Raw genomic sequence first — 15,148 nt, 5'->3', positions numbered from 1 at the left:
TAATAAATGATAAACCCACTTATAATAAATAACTAAACTACAATAACTCACATCTAGTTTCCATCTCTTTCAATCTTCTTCTCAACATAAGTCTACACCCTTTTTAATCTTTCTCAAAATAAGGACACTACCAAAATCATCTGAAGCCAGATGACATTATGCATGTAATAAAAGAATTCCATCATACGAACCCATCCACATTTTGAAAAAATAACCGCATGACATCCCAATTCAGCTGTGTAATAATCTTAGGCATGATCATCTTTTAGGCAGGAGAGAAAATGGCCCCCGAAAAGGATAACATGCATCTTAAAAGGACCAATCACCTTCTGTCACTTCGATGTCTCGGTTCTCTCTCTTCCCTCCTTCCTTTGTTATCATAATCTTTGGTTCTACTATGATGTCTAGGTTCTCGCTCCTCCTTCCTTCCTTTATAACGTTCATCTACTGCACTACTTTTCCTATAGCTATCTCCATTTCTCAACTCTTCCCTGTTGCCATCAGCGTTTCTCTTCCCATAATCTCTGTCATCTCTCCTGTCCCCTTGGCTACCAGTGTCAGCACCTCTCCTACTACGGTCACCATCATCCCTTCCCACATGATGATCATTATCCACATCTCTTTTTCTGTAATCTCCTCCATCTCCGCGTTCTTTACGGTTATCTACACTGCGCTTTCTATACTCTCCGTTGTCCCTCCCATCTCTATGACCATCCATATAACCAGTTTGTCTTCTATAATCCCGCTCATCTCTCCTGTTTTCATCTCTTTCTCTGTGTCTCTCCATAGGCTTCTTCCCGTCCCCGCTCTCTTCTAGAAAGTCCATGTCTCTTCTGTTACCACCAGACTGACTTGCTCTCCTGTCTCGATGCATCCCATCTTCTGAGCTCCGTTCATCCTTCTGTCTGTGCCTATCAGTTGAATATTTCTTTTGCCGATCCCCATCTTGCAGGTCATGGGGAACCCGCCTGCTAGTTTTTTGTTTTTCTAATCTCTCATCTTGATCATGGTCCCTACGTCTCTTCTCTCGCTTGGGACTTCCAGAGGCATCCTCGTCAAACACCATTTCATAGTTATCTCCACCGTGCTGTCTGTTGTCTTCTTTTAGGATGTATTTAGGATGTTGGTTAGTAGCAGAACTGCCAGCACAGTCTTTAGCAATATGATCAAGAGAGCCACATTTGAAGCAACCTCCTCCTAAAAGAAAATTAGAAAGGAAAAACCCAAGTTAGCTTCATATTGCAGAATAAAACACTGCAAAGAGGACCAGGCTCCATTAGTACCCAAAAAATTCGCCATTTTTTTTGAGATAAATGTATAGTAATTTAAAATGAAAATGTTCAAAAGAACAAAACATTTTTTTTACATTAAAGTTTATTTTTTCCTGAGTGCAACATAGACATACCATGATACCTATTTTTATATGTAAAATATATAAAATTTGAAAATGAAAAACAAGAAAGTATTCTCATTTATGAAATGACGTCATACTTTTCTAGAAAATACTTAAAAGTATTTTCGAACTCATGATATATATACATGTATATGTATATATATTCATCTCCTAAATATTGTTCTCATTTTTCACTCCATATGTTCTTACATTCTTATACACAAATGTGTGCAAAAATTAAAACTATAAGATGTTTTCATGAACCAGGTAGATAGCTACTTCCACATTCAAACACCCTTATCCCTCTGAACCTATTGCTCCTCCTTTCCTTTTAAGAAGTTTTTGACTTGCATAAATGCTTTAAAATGAGCTAGATTGGAGGGAAAGCCCTCAAGTTGCGATTTTCTTAGTTGCATAAAACCATATCGTGGAACAAACTTAAAAATAGTAGTTGATTCTAATTTTCTTCCTTTACAATATTTAGTTCATGCACATCTTCAAAGGTAAACCTAGTCCATTAATATCATTTTATGCTTTGCCATTTGCCATTAGTCATTGGCCATTTGCTGAGGAATTCAGGGCATAATGCCAGACCCAAACCGCCTAAAACCAAAACCAAGGTAACATAGGGAAAGGCCATACTCATAGTTACTGTAAATCCTAGCCTATTAAACAGAAACATTAGTAAAACTAAAAAAAAACCAAACTAAATGACTAAGTCCTCCTAATAGTCATATCATGGCCTCTCCATAACGAAGATTCAAGGTCAACTCCTGACAACCACAGCTTGCACTTTGCTGAAAAAAGAAAAAACCAAAATTTGCAACACATCTGAAGATTGGCTAACCATATTTTCATCCAAAGTTGCATGAAGCTGGAGGTTAAAGTGCCTCCTCTCTCAAAACTAGTGAAGAAAGCACAATGGCATTTTTTAAGAGAAAACAATAAAAACACACGCATAATAGAGTAAACCGGAGGCAAAATCCAATAACGGTAAACTTACCGGAAGAAAACCAGATGGATAAAAGGGTAAAAGAAAACCTAGAAACAAACAGCAGGTTATCAAGAACGTACAAAATCACATGACACAAGTACCACAAAAAAAACTTCTCAATTCCTATAAAAACTAGAAAAACAAGTTCAGGCAACGCCTTATAAACTGGTAGTGTACATTACCTCTACCTACTTGGTTATTACACAAAGAATAAACCAAAGGCAACATTCAACAACAGAAAAATTTGCAGGAAGAAGACCTAACACATGAAAGAGGAAAGAAAACCATGAAACTAATAGTAACCATCACGAATGCAGCAAAATGACATGACACAAGAGTTACTTCAAATAAAAAATTCCCCACTTGCAATAAACCAGAAAAAGAAATGCAAACTGTGCCTCATATCAAGTGGTTGCATACCATACCTCTCCCCATTTGGCTATCTTTGCGCCTATACTGGGACCAAAGTTTTGCAACACTTTGACTGAAATCCACATGTATCCTTCTATCATCAATTAAAGCATTATCCATCTGCCACAAAAATTAGGTCAACCAAGAGAAGAAAATTTTTCTGCCAACTCTCAATATAAACAAATGAAATAGCTTATTTGTTATTAAATGAGACAAAAGGAGCATATTTGGCTGTTTACATGAGCTGGAAATTTTTTATAAGCCTATTTGTTTATAAGATGATCAACATTTTCAAAAAATTCCGAATAATGCTAAGCACCATGCAAGCCACATTCCTAAGAACTGACATCATTTATAAGGAATCGGAACCCAAGATAAGAAACTGTAGGAGGACTGCGAGTATCAAAGCATCCACTTTCAAAAACAAATGCTGAAATCAAGAATGCCATACTAATTACACTTCATAATAAATATAAATCTAGGGACACAAGAAAGGTATAAATAAACAAAAAATTATGTGGTCCACAGTGCCAGCTTGGGCTTTGTTTAAAATTATTGCTACTCCAAAATCTTCAGGGTGCCAGTGTAGAGGACATGCAGATATGGGCCCTGGACCAGTGCATAATTTTCACTAAAGTGGAAGGATGAGATGCATGTCTACTGGTTACTTGACCATTTCCTCCGTCCATATCAGATTTGCTTTCATCTTATGCGGCAATAAAGAGATCATTTATTAAAATTTATTTACTTATTTGATCAGAGTTGTAAGCAATACTGCTTTTCAGTAGTAGTAAAGTGGATACTTGTTCAAGGCCCTCAAGTATGTTCCCCATGGTAGATATCTTATTGTTGGTCGTATTAGAGTGTCAGTAACTATGCAAGATCAAGAGAAACAAAACTCCTAATAGCCCAGGTATATGGAGCAAAAACAAAGGGTCATGCATGTTTAAAACACAGTAAAGCAGAAGAGGAAGATCCTAAGGTGGACGCATTCCAATAATAAGATATATTTATGTAATTGTAATGTTTATGTAGTATATTTACAAACGAGTATCTATAGGCTTACTGATGGTATAGGTTAATTATTTCTTGTTTAGTTAGGATCTCTTGCTCTTCATGCATGCCTAATATCTTCTATTCTCCCTCTAAGTCTTCACCTTTATCCTCTATTTCCCTCTATCTATCTAGGCTTCTATTCCCTTCTCCATATTTTCTCTCTATTTTTCTAAATTGTACGATAATTGTGGTTCTACCACTACTCCTACATCACAACACCGAATAGTCAAGAAAAGAGAGACTCCAGGTCAAGTACCTTGAAGTATGCTTGTTCACATGCCTCTTTATTCTCAAACTCTGGCACAATAAAACACAAACAACCACATAAGGTTACATAAAATAGTATAAATACCAACCAGCAAGCTAAACTGAAAAGAGGAACAAAGTAATGTTGGCAACTGGATTGCCATATTTTGATACAAATACCCAGTGGAAAAAGATCCCTACCTGAATTATTCTGAGGATGTTTGGCTCTTCTTATTTTTTGGCAAAAGGAAGGATAGAAGCTCATCAAGAGCTTAGAATATTTAATGATATGTTTGGTTATGACAAGTTTATAAGCTAGGTAGTGTGTAAACTCTTATTATCAGTATCTAGTAAAAGCTTGTGGTGATAAAACATACAAATTTATCTTTAACCAAACATTATTTCAATATATATATAAATATATTTATATATCTTTAACCAAACAATTCAAAAGCATTGTAGCTCATCAACCCTCAATTTTAAGGTAAGTAGAACGCACCCGTGCATCATGATTTATCCGTCATCATGAAACAAAAAAAATCCATGTCATTTTTTTTTCACTCTTCATAAAATAGCTAAAACTGCACTTTGAACCCTTAACCCTTGGAAAGAGTAATTTTTGGGTGTTATCCAGTCATAATTTTAGGGGTAACTTCTCAAAATACCATAATCATCTTAATGGCTAACATCTTAGTTAAAAGATCTTGTTCAAAGCCACCATCGTCATTGTGCATGGGATCCTCCAGTATAAAGTATCTGCTCAACACAGTCATAGGTAAATGAAAAAAGAATATACTCTGGCCTCTGTCATTAACTCAAATTAGGACCTGCACTTTTAATTACATCTTTTTTAAAACCTGAACTTGATAAACTATGCTGAAAATTGACTCTCACACATTTTATTTGTTAATTAAATCACTATTTATCAGAAAATCTCTAATAAAGCTAATGAAATAACTTAATTTAGCTGTAAGGGTGTGATATTTTTCTCTGTATCTTACTCTAAAAAATGACTGAAGAAAAGCCTTAAATTTGAAAACATTGAAAAACTAGAGACCCTGAAAAGATGTAGTTAAGAGTGTCGACCTAATATGAGAGGCATGTGTTAACATTCTATCACATTACCAGGCACAAATACAGACGTATGCGTTAATATCTGTTTCGCTTCCTTCTTCCAAAGAACAAGGGAGGAAGGAAAAACATGAGGGAGACACACACTCAGTCTTCATTCAGGCCAAAAAAAAAGCTACTTACGTATTATCATGTCATCTGAGCCCCAAGAGCTGTACTATGTTTCTATAAAAATTCATTTACATTTTAATTTAGATAACAAAATACTCCACACAAGGATTTTGATAAATCATTTACAGCAAAACAGAAGTTCAAGTATGCAACGAATGTTTGAAATCTGTTTCTCCATTTATTTATTTTTCTGACTAATTTTTAGCCCACAACCTGCAGTAGCATAGCACGGTTCTCTACTGATATGGAATAAATAACAGGCAACGAGATGCTCAGTCACATGGCGGAGAAAAGATTACACTCACCAATGAAAGCATAGCACAAACTGTCTCCAGTTTTATAATCACGGATTATCTCAGCCCTATCATTGTTCATAACAGTTAGAAAACCACCCCAATCACCAAATAGAACTTTACTGGTGAATTTTTTTAAAGCTAGAAATTGCTTACGATATCACAGTTCCAAATCGTGAAAAGATTGTATGCAAGTCCTCATCCTGCATCAAAAGCATTAACAGTTTTTTTATAACACAGTACTAGGATGGAAAGCAAAGAAAAAGAAACAGTTAGAATGAGGAAAAAAGCAAAAGGTATCTTTCCCTCTTTTTGATCACTAAATAGTAAGAAAGACAAGATAGTAAGCATAGTACAGGGGTATATAACAAGAGATCCCCTCCCATTTGGTTTATTTCTGGCAGAGATGAATCTTGTGAGTGCATAAGAAAGATTAGTTCCTCCCTTATCCTTTTCTACTACATATAATATTTCAAATGAAGGACAACAATCATATTTTCTCATTGTCTTTTATCAACCTCCGCCCATCCACGGCATTTTGCATATTAAAAACAAGATTTCCACAATTACAATATAGAAAGCCCAAGCTATTTGTCCTCATTAGGGTTATGTTTGGATTGAGGAGAATGGAGGAAGGGGGAGAAACGAGATAACACTTTCCTTCGCATTGTTAGAAAGTTATATTTTGAAGGGAAGAAATAGAAAGAAATTGATTATCCTTCTACTTTCCCTCACACTACCAGGTGGTGTCTGGTTGACTGAAAAGGACTATAAGAGAGATGTAATACAATGACTATTGTATTGGATTCTTCTATTACCATATTTAGTTTGCTGAATCACAACCTCCAATAAAATCATGACTACAGCTGTAATCATAATTCAGGCCTAGAAGGTCGTAAATCACCAATTATAGCCTTTTCAGAATACTATTTTTTATAGAGGAAATTATATTCTTAACATTATTCTATACTAATATCCCCCAATCTTAACAAATAAATTAACACCAAAAGCTAGTGTTACATATGTGCAGATTCCAACATTTAAATAAATACGATGATTTTGACATATTCTTTTGTAAATTCTATTAATGAGACATACAAAAATCTCAATTAAATGTTAAAATTGTATTAGAAGCTTCTTATTAAATTTTAGGTTATGTTTGGAACAACTTTAGATTTTTTATTGAGATTATTTGTGTATGTATACAGTATACCGTGCTTATACATATATATATACATCGTATATATCTACCATATACACAGTACGCACACTTTATATAGGTGTTGCAAATACATTTCCAATATACTGTATATCTACAATGTATATACACTTTATATAAATTTTTTTTAAAAAAAGACTTACGTATATATACAGTTTACGTATACTTCATATAGTGTGTGTGTATATATTTCACAATATATATATTATATTACACTTACAGTATATATAGCATGTGTGTGTGTATATATTTCACACTACATGCATTATATTACACTTAGATACATTATATATAATTTGCATATAAACTATATATGCTCACCATATATATTACAATATATGTAGAATGCATGGGTATTAGCTAATGAAGCACACATTTAACAATTTCGGGTATATAATTGTTTTTGTATCTCCGTTACCCATACACGTTTTCAGTATTTCAAATGCATGGGCTCGTTTCTAGATAATGTATAATATGCATTAATATAAAATCATTTTTTCTCCATGTACTTTCTTCCCAATTTTTTAAGGATTCAAACAAAAGGGAGGGAAGTATGATACTTTCCCTTCCTTTGCCTCATCTCAATTTCCTTTTCCTTCCCTCCCCTTCTAACTCTCAAATATAGCCTAGAGCATACATAAGGCCACCAAGCCCCCCCCACCCCAAAATCCAACCCACAGAAAATAAACTAATTCAATTGTCAGAAAAAGTGGAGAAAAATTAACACAATGAGAAAACGAGGACATACTTCAGTGACAGGATTCAGTTTACAAACAAACAGTACATTGTCAGGAGGCTTTATCTCAGCATCAGGGATATCCCCAATCTGCAGTAGAAGTAAAACAATAAGATCATTTCATAATTGCCAGGCAATGTTTAAGAATAAATATGTGGATTATTTATGTCTGAAATCCTTACAGTCTCAAGCACAACTGCACTAGAATGTGCATCCTTTGAACGGAGAACTTCCTCAAGCTCTGCTGCACCTAATTGTTCATCCATCGGCACCCAATCATCCTCAAGCCTCACATTATCATCAACCTGGGCACAATTTCAAGTAAGTAGACCATGACGAAAAAGGGTTAGCCAAACATAATCATCATGTTGATAACAGCAAACAGTGTTCAATACAAAAGATAGCCTTAATTACTGGTAACATGTCATCTGACCTCTCTAACATGTTAAGCACCTTTATGCCTATTGTGAATTAAGTGTTTCAACTATTTAATGGATGCTTTCTTGTGGTCTGCTTTGATGATGTTCCCAACTTCAGCAAAACCAAAGATGAGCAGATCTTTCATTTCCAACAAGAGTACTCCACCAAAAACACCAGTATTAACTTTAAAATGTGTGATTTTATGACATCTAGCACCAAAGGTATCGGACTTCCAGGAGTGCTGAAGTTGATAATTAAGTTAAAGCTATTTAGGAATGACTAAAACTGAAACTTTGCATGAACTTAGAAACTCTCCTGACCCGGCATCGTACTGTGAGCGATATATTAAACGTTTGCACACTAGCAGCACTTATTACCAATTGCAACAAAGAAAGCTCATTTTTACTTGGAAAAAATGAACATTGTGAGCCTTTACATGTCAGCAAGAGATTGATGAAAGCCCAATTCAAGATCTTCCAGACTTCTCAAAGAGGTCTGGAGTAGCTTATGAAGCATTTCATTAAAAAAAAAGTAGCTTATGAGGGGTCTCAAGTTGGTATAGGTGGAGCAATTATACAAGAAAGGTGTTCAATTACCTAGGTGATAAACTCAATGAGAGTCAGCAAAGGTAAGCAACATACGACAATAAATAATATGCTACCATCCATAGACTACACCATCGTCATTATTATCCACCTCTAAGGAGTTTCTATTTGTGTTCCAATCATGAAGATATTAAATATATTAATTCGTTGAAGAAACTTTTACATCATCATGCCAATTGGGTGGCACCCAAACATAAGGAAATTGAGAACATGACACTATCCTCTTATTATTCCCAAAGAAAATATCTTTACTGCATGCTACTAAGTACATTCTGAAAATCAAAGAAATATTTAGGAGATTATCCAGCTTTCTCTCAAGGATGCAACAAGTTATGGAGACAATTTGGAACCAATAATTTCATGTGATCTTCAGCATTACTCTCCTATTTATTTCAAACCTTTTTATAAATAAACAAGTACATTCTGCATTTATTTATTACCTCGTCTTTTGGTTTTCCTTCTGGAGAAGCTTCAGGTATCAACTCAACCAACTGGGGAGGATCATCAAAAGGATCATCTAATATATATGTATGTTTAATTCTGTTGAAGGATGAATATAATATATAAATAAGATAAAGAAGAATAACAAGAGAAAACGTAAAACTAGTAGTCAACAAATCTGCATGATCAATACACACACACAGAAAAAACAAACCGGATATTTTTATATGGTCTGTTCTTCTCATCCACATAAGCTTCATTTATCCTACTTAAAGTTTCAAACCCTTCTGCAACCTCTCCAAAAACCTGAAATAACAAGTAAATTTTTCATTCTAATGTTTTATTCATAAAAAAGAAAAAGAAAAAGAAAAGAACTTGCATCACAAATTACAAGCAGATCTTTTCTAAAATTTGATTGTTTATAAGTGCTTTGTAACATAATACTTCTTATAGGATGACGCCACATAATCATTTGAAATGAATCAGAAATGCAATGCAGTTAAAGATAGGCAATAAAGTCGTAAAATTTGAGAACTAAACAATCACTTACCAATTAACCAAACAATCTACCTAGAGACAAACCTTCAACAGCCTCCATCAAGCCTCATAAGGCAAGAGAGTCACTATCAGGTATATCAGATTGCCATCCAAAAGTAATGACAGAAGCCTCTTTTCTTCAGGGTTAGACCTCATAATTAAGACTATGGCAACCAAATGTTGTAATTATAAACCACAAAAGGACCAGAAATTCCTTCTAATCCATGCGTCAACATTTTCACTTATGCTTGTATCTTAAACAAATAGCTCATAGAGCAAGCAGAGGTCATTGTTCACCCCAAAAAAATGTTTTGGATCATGCTTGCCTTAGCTTAAATTTTGGCAAGAGAGACCCTATAAGGTCTCTAACAGCTTAACAATTTGATAATGTGTTTGACAATTAACAAAAAGCTTAAGTTTTACGACAATGGTTTAAAGATATGGCAATTATTAACTTTTATTTTAAAAAGATTATAAACTCTTTAAAACTTTTATGTTAAAAAATTTATAAACTCTTTAACATAAACTGGTATGAACCAGATATACATAAAATGCCTTTAGACCAATATTCTTTATTAAGCTCGTATTATCCAAACAGTTCACAACTTACTTGTAAAAAAAATCCATACAGCTTATATGCTACTAGAGACTTTGTAAATTCCGTATCTCACAACTCTTAATTTTTAGGCTAAGCCACACACCACCTTAAAAAGAAAAGTAAAAGGCTTCTTAAATATTCAGAACCATGAAAAAGAGAGAAAACTAAACATGAGCAGTATTACCCTGCATAGAACATGAGAATAAAAGAAACATCCTAAATGTATAACGTCCCATGAAATGAAGTCTCATTAGATAATAACAAAGAACACAGGTGGTTGAGAAGACTCACAGTGTGTTTCCCATCCAGATAGTCTAGGTCATCTCGCAATGTGAAATAGAACTGAAAGAAAGTTCCTTGAGTAGGTAAGTGGCATAGAAATAAAATGACCATAAAATGACCATGTTTATTCAATGGCTGAGAATGACTCATGACTTTATGCAGCAGTACTTTTCTTAATATGGAATGAGCATGGAAAACTTTGGAACTTCTCTTCAATGATGCATGGACTAAAAAAAACTGTAATATAATTAAGCAAATAAAATAATGTTCCTTTTTCATTCAAAAAATACACATTATGAAGAAGGGCAGAAGAAAGTAAACAAAGAGATAGGATAAGGCTCCTCATACAAGAACAAAAGAATCTAATACCTGAGAAGCATTCAGATTCTCTCCAGCACTGGCCATGGCAACAGTGCCAGTCTTTGAATGTTTTAAGTCAAGATGAATTTCATCACTGAAAAAACGAGCCTGCTCACCATATAAAAACCTGGAAAAAGAACAAGTCATCCTGTAAGTACGTGATGCTATTTCAAAACTTAACCAATTTTCTCAGCTTTTACTACATAAAATTAACAACTGCATGCAGAAAACACTGATACTTGAAGTGAGAAAATTTCTTGCAAGAAATGTCAGCAACCACCATCGCCAACAGAAAATTGTTTACAATATTACAGCATAGGTTTGAGATATCAAGTAAAATACTTTAGTTAACGGTGTATTCTTACTTATAAACAGAATCACCAGAGGTTCCTGTTCCAGTTGGGTCGCCAGTCTGTGCCGTGAAGTCCTTTTGCACTGTGTGGAACAGACATCCATTATAATACTTAATCCTGCACAGCAGAACAAAAATCACAATATGAACTAATTGGCAACTTCAAATTCAACAAATCAACCATTGAAACTCGCATATTCTTAAGTGGATCAGTTTTGTCAAGTTTTTTTATCTGCTTGAACAAAATCATAATCAATATGAATACCAGTGAATGTTACAGATGACATTCCATCAATTTCAAATAAATAGAAGAAATCAAAGAAATTGATGTTTTTTCAAACTCAGTTCCTCATTAGAGGAGACAAAAATGTACTTGCCCTAGAAGGATGAATTTAAATATAATTGTCCTATCGATCTTGCTATTATACCGAAGGAATAATAAATAAAAGAAGAACTAATTAAAGGAGACAAATGTATTTCTGCTAGAAGGATGAATTTAAATATAATTGTCCTGTTGACTTTGTTATTAGACCGAAGGAATAGTAAATAAAAGAAAAACTAGAGAGAACCTAATCATATATTTTTTTAAAATAAAAATTATATTATGTACCATTGATTCACAAGTAGCAAGGGAGTGTCAACTGGTGTACAAATTATTTACATATCAACTAAAATATCAATAGGGTCCCCAAAATCCTCCATTGAATGTAGAGGATGATCTAAAACCAAAAAATCTTGAGTCTGGAACTATATATTCCTAATCCTATCAAAATCTTCATCTACCCCCTCAAAAGCTCTCTTATTTCTCTCTTCCAATACGACCCAAAAAATAACAAGGGGATGAGACCCACATGTTTCTTCCTGCTACTAATGCCCTTCCAGGCCCATATCTCATCTCTTACAGACCCAGCCATCAATCAATTGATCCCCAACAATATGGGAACCTAACCATATGGGAAAAGACTACATGAAAATTATGCTCCAATAGGCAACATAATAAATACACTTATTCTCTAACATAATCTAAAGCGAATAAAAAACTTAAACTAAACAAAAAATTGGCTCTTGATAAATTCTACAAACTGCTTGCAACAAGATTAATGAGCTCCACAAATCACTTGCAAGGAGATGGCAAGTTCAGCAAACCAGTACTTCGAACAGCAATTGAGTAACAATTGTCACTTGTTGCAGCCGGTTATCATGCACCATGAATAGAAACTATATACCTGAGCAACAACTTGTAACCAACTTCAATGAACAACTTGTCAAAAACTCCTTTTTTCAATTTTAGGAAGCAACAAATCTTTATTCCCATAGAGTATCAAGTTCAAACATTTTTATACAGTAATTAGTCCTCAACCCCCTAACAAAAACTGAGGTCGATAACAACTATGTCTAAGCAGCCAAATTCTATGGATAATATTCCGTATTAAATTTATAGAGTAATTGTCACTAACGGATTAATTTTCAATCTTCAGGCTGATTTTTTTTGGTTTTACAGACCATGAATCAGAGGCCAAGCGAAATATTGTTTTGATCTAGTTTAGTCTATTCGTTCGGTCCAGACTGTATAATGAACACCTCTACTATTTTTCTGTACTTGTGCATAAACATGAACTTCTATGGATAACAGATGCATGCACCAGACAGAGCTAAATTCTCTCCTTCCTTTCCTTCTTTCTCTAAGCAGCTAAACAAAATGATTATTGGTTGTTTCTACATATAAAATAACATTAAAAATGGATACATACTTGCAGAGCTTCAAGAAGTTCTTTGACGTTAAGGGGCACTTGTCTGTAAACAAATCAACAACTATGTCTCCCAAGCTTGTTACAATCAGGACTGACATCTTCTCTCCTTTTTCTGTAGGATTCCAATTAAAAGAGTAAATCTAGTGAAAATTCAATAAATTTGAACACAAAATCAAGACTGAATCCTCTCAATTTGTATTTCAAAAAAATTCCCTCAACTTCTTTTTACAAACACCCAATTCCAGTTTAAAAATTTCTTAAAAAGAAAGACAGACAGATAGTCTCATGAACCAGTCTTAGAAGCTCAGATGGGCACAATCTTTCCAAGCAAGAAAGCATGAGTGTATAATCTGGCAATCAGCATAAAGGGAACATCAAGAGTCTAAAGGGCTTGGATTGGTTATTTTCTTGGTCAAAGGTTGTCAAAAGTTAATTTTGGTGAAATGAAAAGTCAGAACATAAAAATTATCTGAACTAACTTTCTATGTTTACAGATTTAAATGAAAAACTAAACTCCTTTTATCAAATCAAAATACCCCTAATAAAGCAAAATAATAAATTTAGAGAACATTTTAATTAAAATAAGTAACCAATTGTCTTTTTAATTAAATAAGTATATTTAGTTTTTCTTTGACAAATTCTTCTTTGGTCATTTTATTAAAATTTCAACTTAAACCTCTAATTTCACCACACACTTACAACTTATTAGAGTTTAAAGCCCTTGAGAACTTCAACAATATAGCTTAAAACCGTATTTCCTTAAAAGCAACAAAAAAAAGAAGCAAATCCAACAAACCCTCTCTATCAAGTATCATGTATTCGCCCAACAAATCAGGACCAAAATTTATTACTCCCTTTTAACACAGCATTTATACGCCACTAAAATGACCACAAGGAAAGGAAGTTGAAAAACGCTCCGCTAACTGAGATCATCCTACTGTCTTCATCATATTTGGATCTTGTTAACATTTCTTCGAACACTTGAAAGGCATTTATAAGTAAATCTAGTCGTTGGCAAACATGACAGTACTTCTATCCATTCACAAACATATTCAACATATTTCCAGCTTTAACTAGAAACGTAAGCGAAACCCTAATCTAAACCAGTGAGCTGACTACATGTTCGATTTTACATATTCTCACCTATCAGATGGAGCCTGGCTTCAATATGAAGACAACGTGTATCAAACTTCCAGCTCTGGAGCTCAATCCTATCTCAATTTCTCGATAACTTCTTTTTTTTTTTTTTCCCACTCTCAATACCTCTCGGTTTTATCCCCAAATGATCCTTCCCATTCTCAAAAGCCTTCTTCAGAAATCCTCTGTGTCTCCGCTCTGAAATCTCGACTCTCTCTCCCTCCGAGCCTACTCCTTGCCGAATTAGTAATTACCCTCCTTTGCTTTGCTTCAAATCTCTCCCCCTAAAATTTGGTTCCCAAAGAACTCTCTCCTGTGATTTCAGTCTCTACTTCCGTCTCTCCTGCCCCCCCAGACTCCTTTTTATAGAGATGTCTCAGTCATCTCTGGCAGTCTGCATCCAAAGCAGTTATGGGCGTGCTTCCATCCTCTCTCTCGTGCATACTCAACAACGGAGCTTGTTTTGAGTTTTGAGGGGGGAAAGTCCTCCTAACAAAATGAAGTCTCTAATTAATTAATTATATAGTAATTAATTATATGTTTTAGTTATAATAATTTTTTAATTACGTTATTAGCATATTTTTTTAATAGTAAAAGTTTTTATTTTTATATAAATCTAATTTAATAAAAATTTTAATTAATAAGATTACATCTCATATTTCTCTCTATAATATTGAAAAGTACCATTAATTTATTCTAATAATATTTTACCAATTATGTAAAAATAATTTTAGATAATAATATATAAATTTTTTGTAAGCATATAAATTTTTTTTTTTATTATGTAACAAAATTTACTTCTCTTTATTATTTTTTTAAAATAAATATAATAATAAACGTAATAATAAGAATAATAACAATGTGAGTCATTTAAAAATAATTATTTAATATTTTATATTTATTATTTAATTAATTTCATTATTTGGCCAAATAAAATTGAGGTATCATATTACATTATATATATTTTATACATTACATATTAACTATATATATATATATACACATCTGTATTAATACAATATATACACTGCATAAGTACATTGTACGTGCATGCAGTATATAAGCAGTGTATATA

At 33.6% G+C, this 15,148-nt stretch overlaps 1 protein-coding gene across 2 annotated transcripts; it reads right to left on the bottom strand.

Annotated features, from left to right (window-relative positions):
• LOC110825894 (peptidyl-prolyl cis-trans isomerase CYP59-like) lies at positions 1-14,568 on the bottom strand. 2 transcript variants are annotated; one of them, XM_088221103.1, is made up of 14 exons: positions 14,080-14,568; positions 12,937-13,048; positions 11,199-11,303; positions 10,843-10,960; positions 10,483-10,533; positions 9,271-9,362; positions 9,056-9,155; positions 7,773-7,895; positions 7,603-7,680; positions 5,792-5,838; positions 5,648-5,703; positions 4,111-4,151; positions 2,813-2,918; positions 1-1,197 (listed from the first exon to the last, which is right to left on the bottom strand). In XM_088221103.1, exons 2-14 carry the CDS (start codon positions 13,032-13,034, stop codon positions 323-325), a joined length of 1,890 nt encoding a protein of 629 aa, XP_088077229.1. In that variant the 5' UTR covers positions 13,035-13,048; positions 14,080-14,568; the 3' UTR covers positions 1-322. The 2 variants fall into 2 exon arrangements, with proteins under 2 accessions (XP_088077229.1, XP_088077230.1); XM_088221104.1 differs by lacking the exon at positions 12,937-13,048 and having other exon boundaries at positions 14,080-14,567.
• Positions 14,569-15,148: the final 580 nt, after the last annotated feature.

Source organism: Carica papaya, chromosome 5 (genome assembly GCF_054855325.1).
Source record: "Carica papaya isolate Zhongbai chromosome 5, ASM5485532v1, whole genome shotgun sequence".
NCBI classification, from domain to species: Eukaryota; Viridiplantae; Streptophyta; class Magnoliopsida; order Brassicales; family Caricaceae; genus Carica; species Carica papaya.
This window is presented reverse-complemented; position numbering and strand designations above follow the sequence as displayed.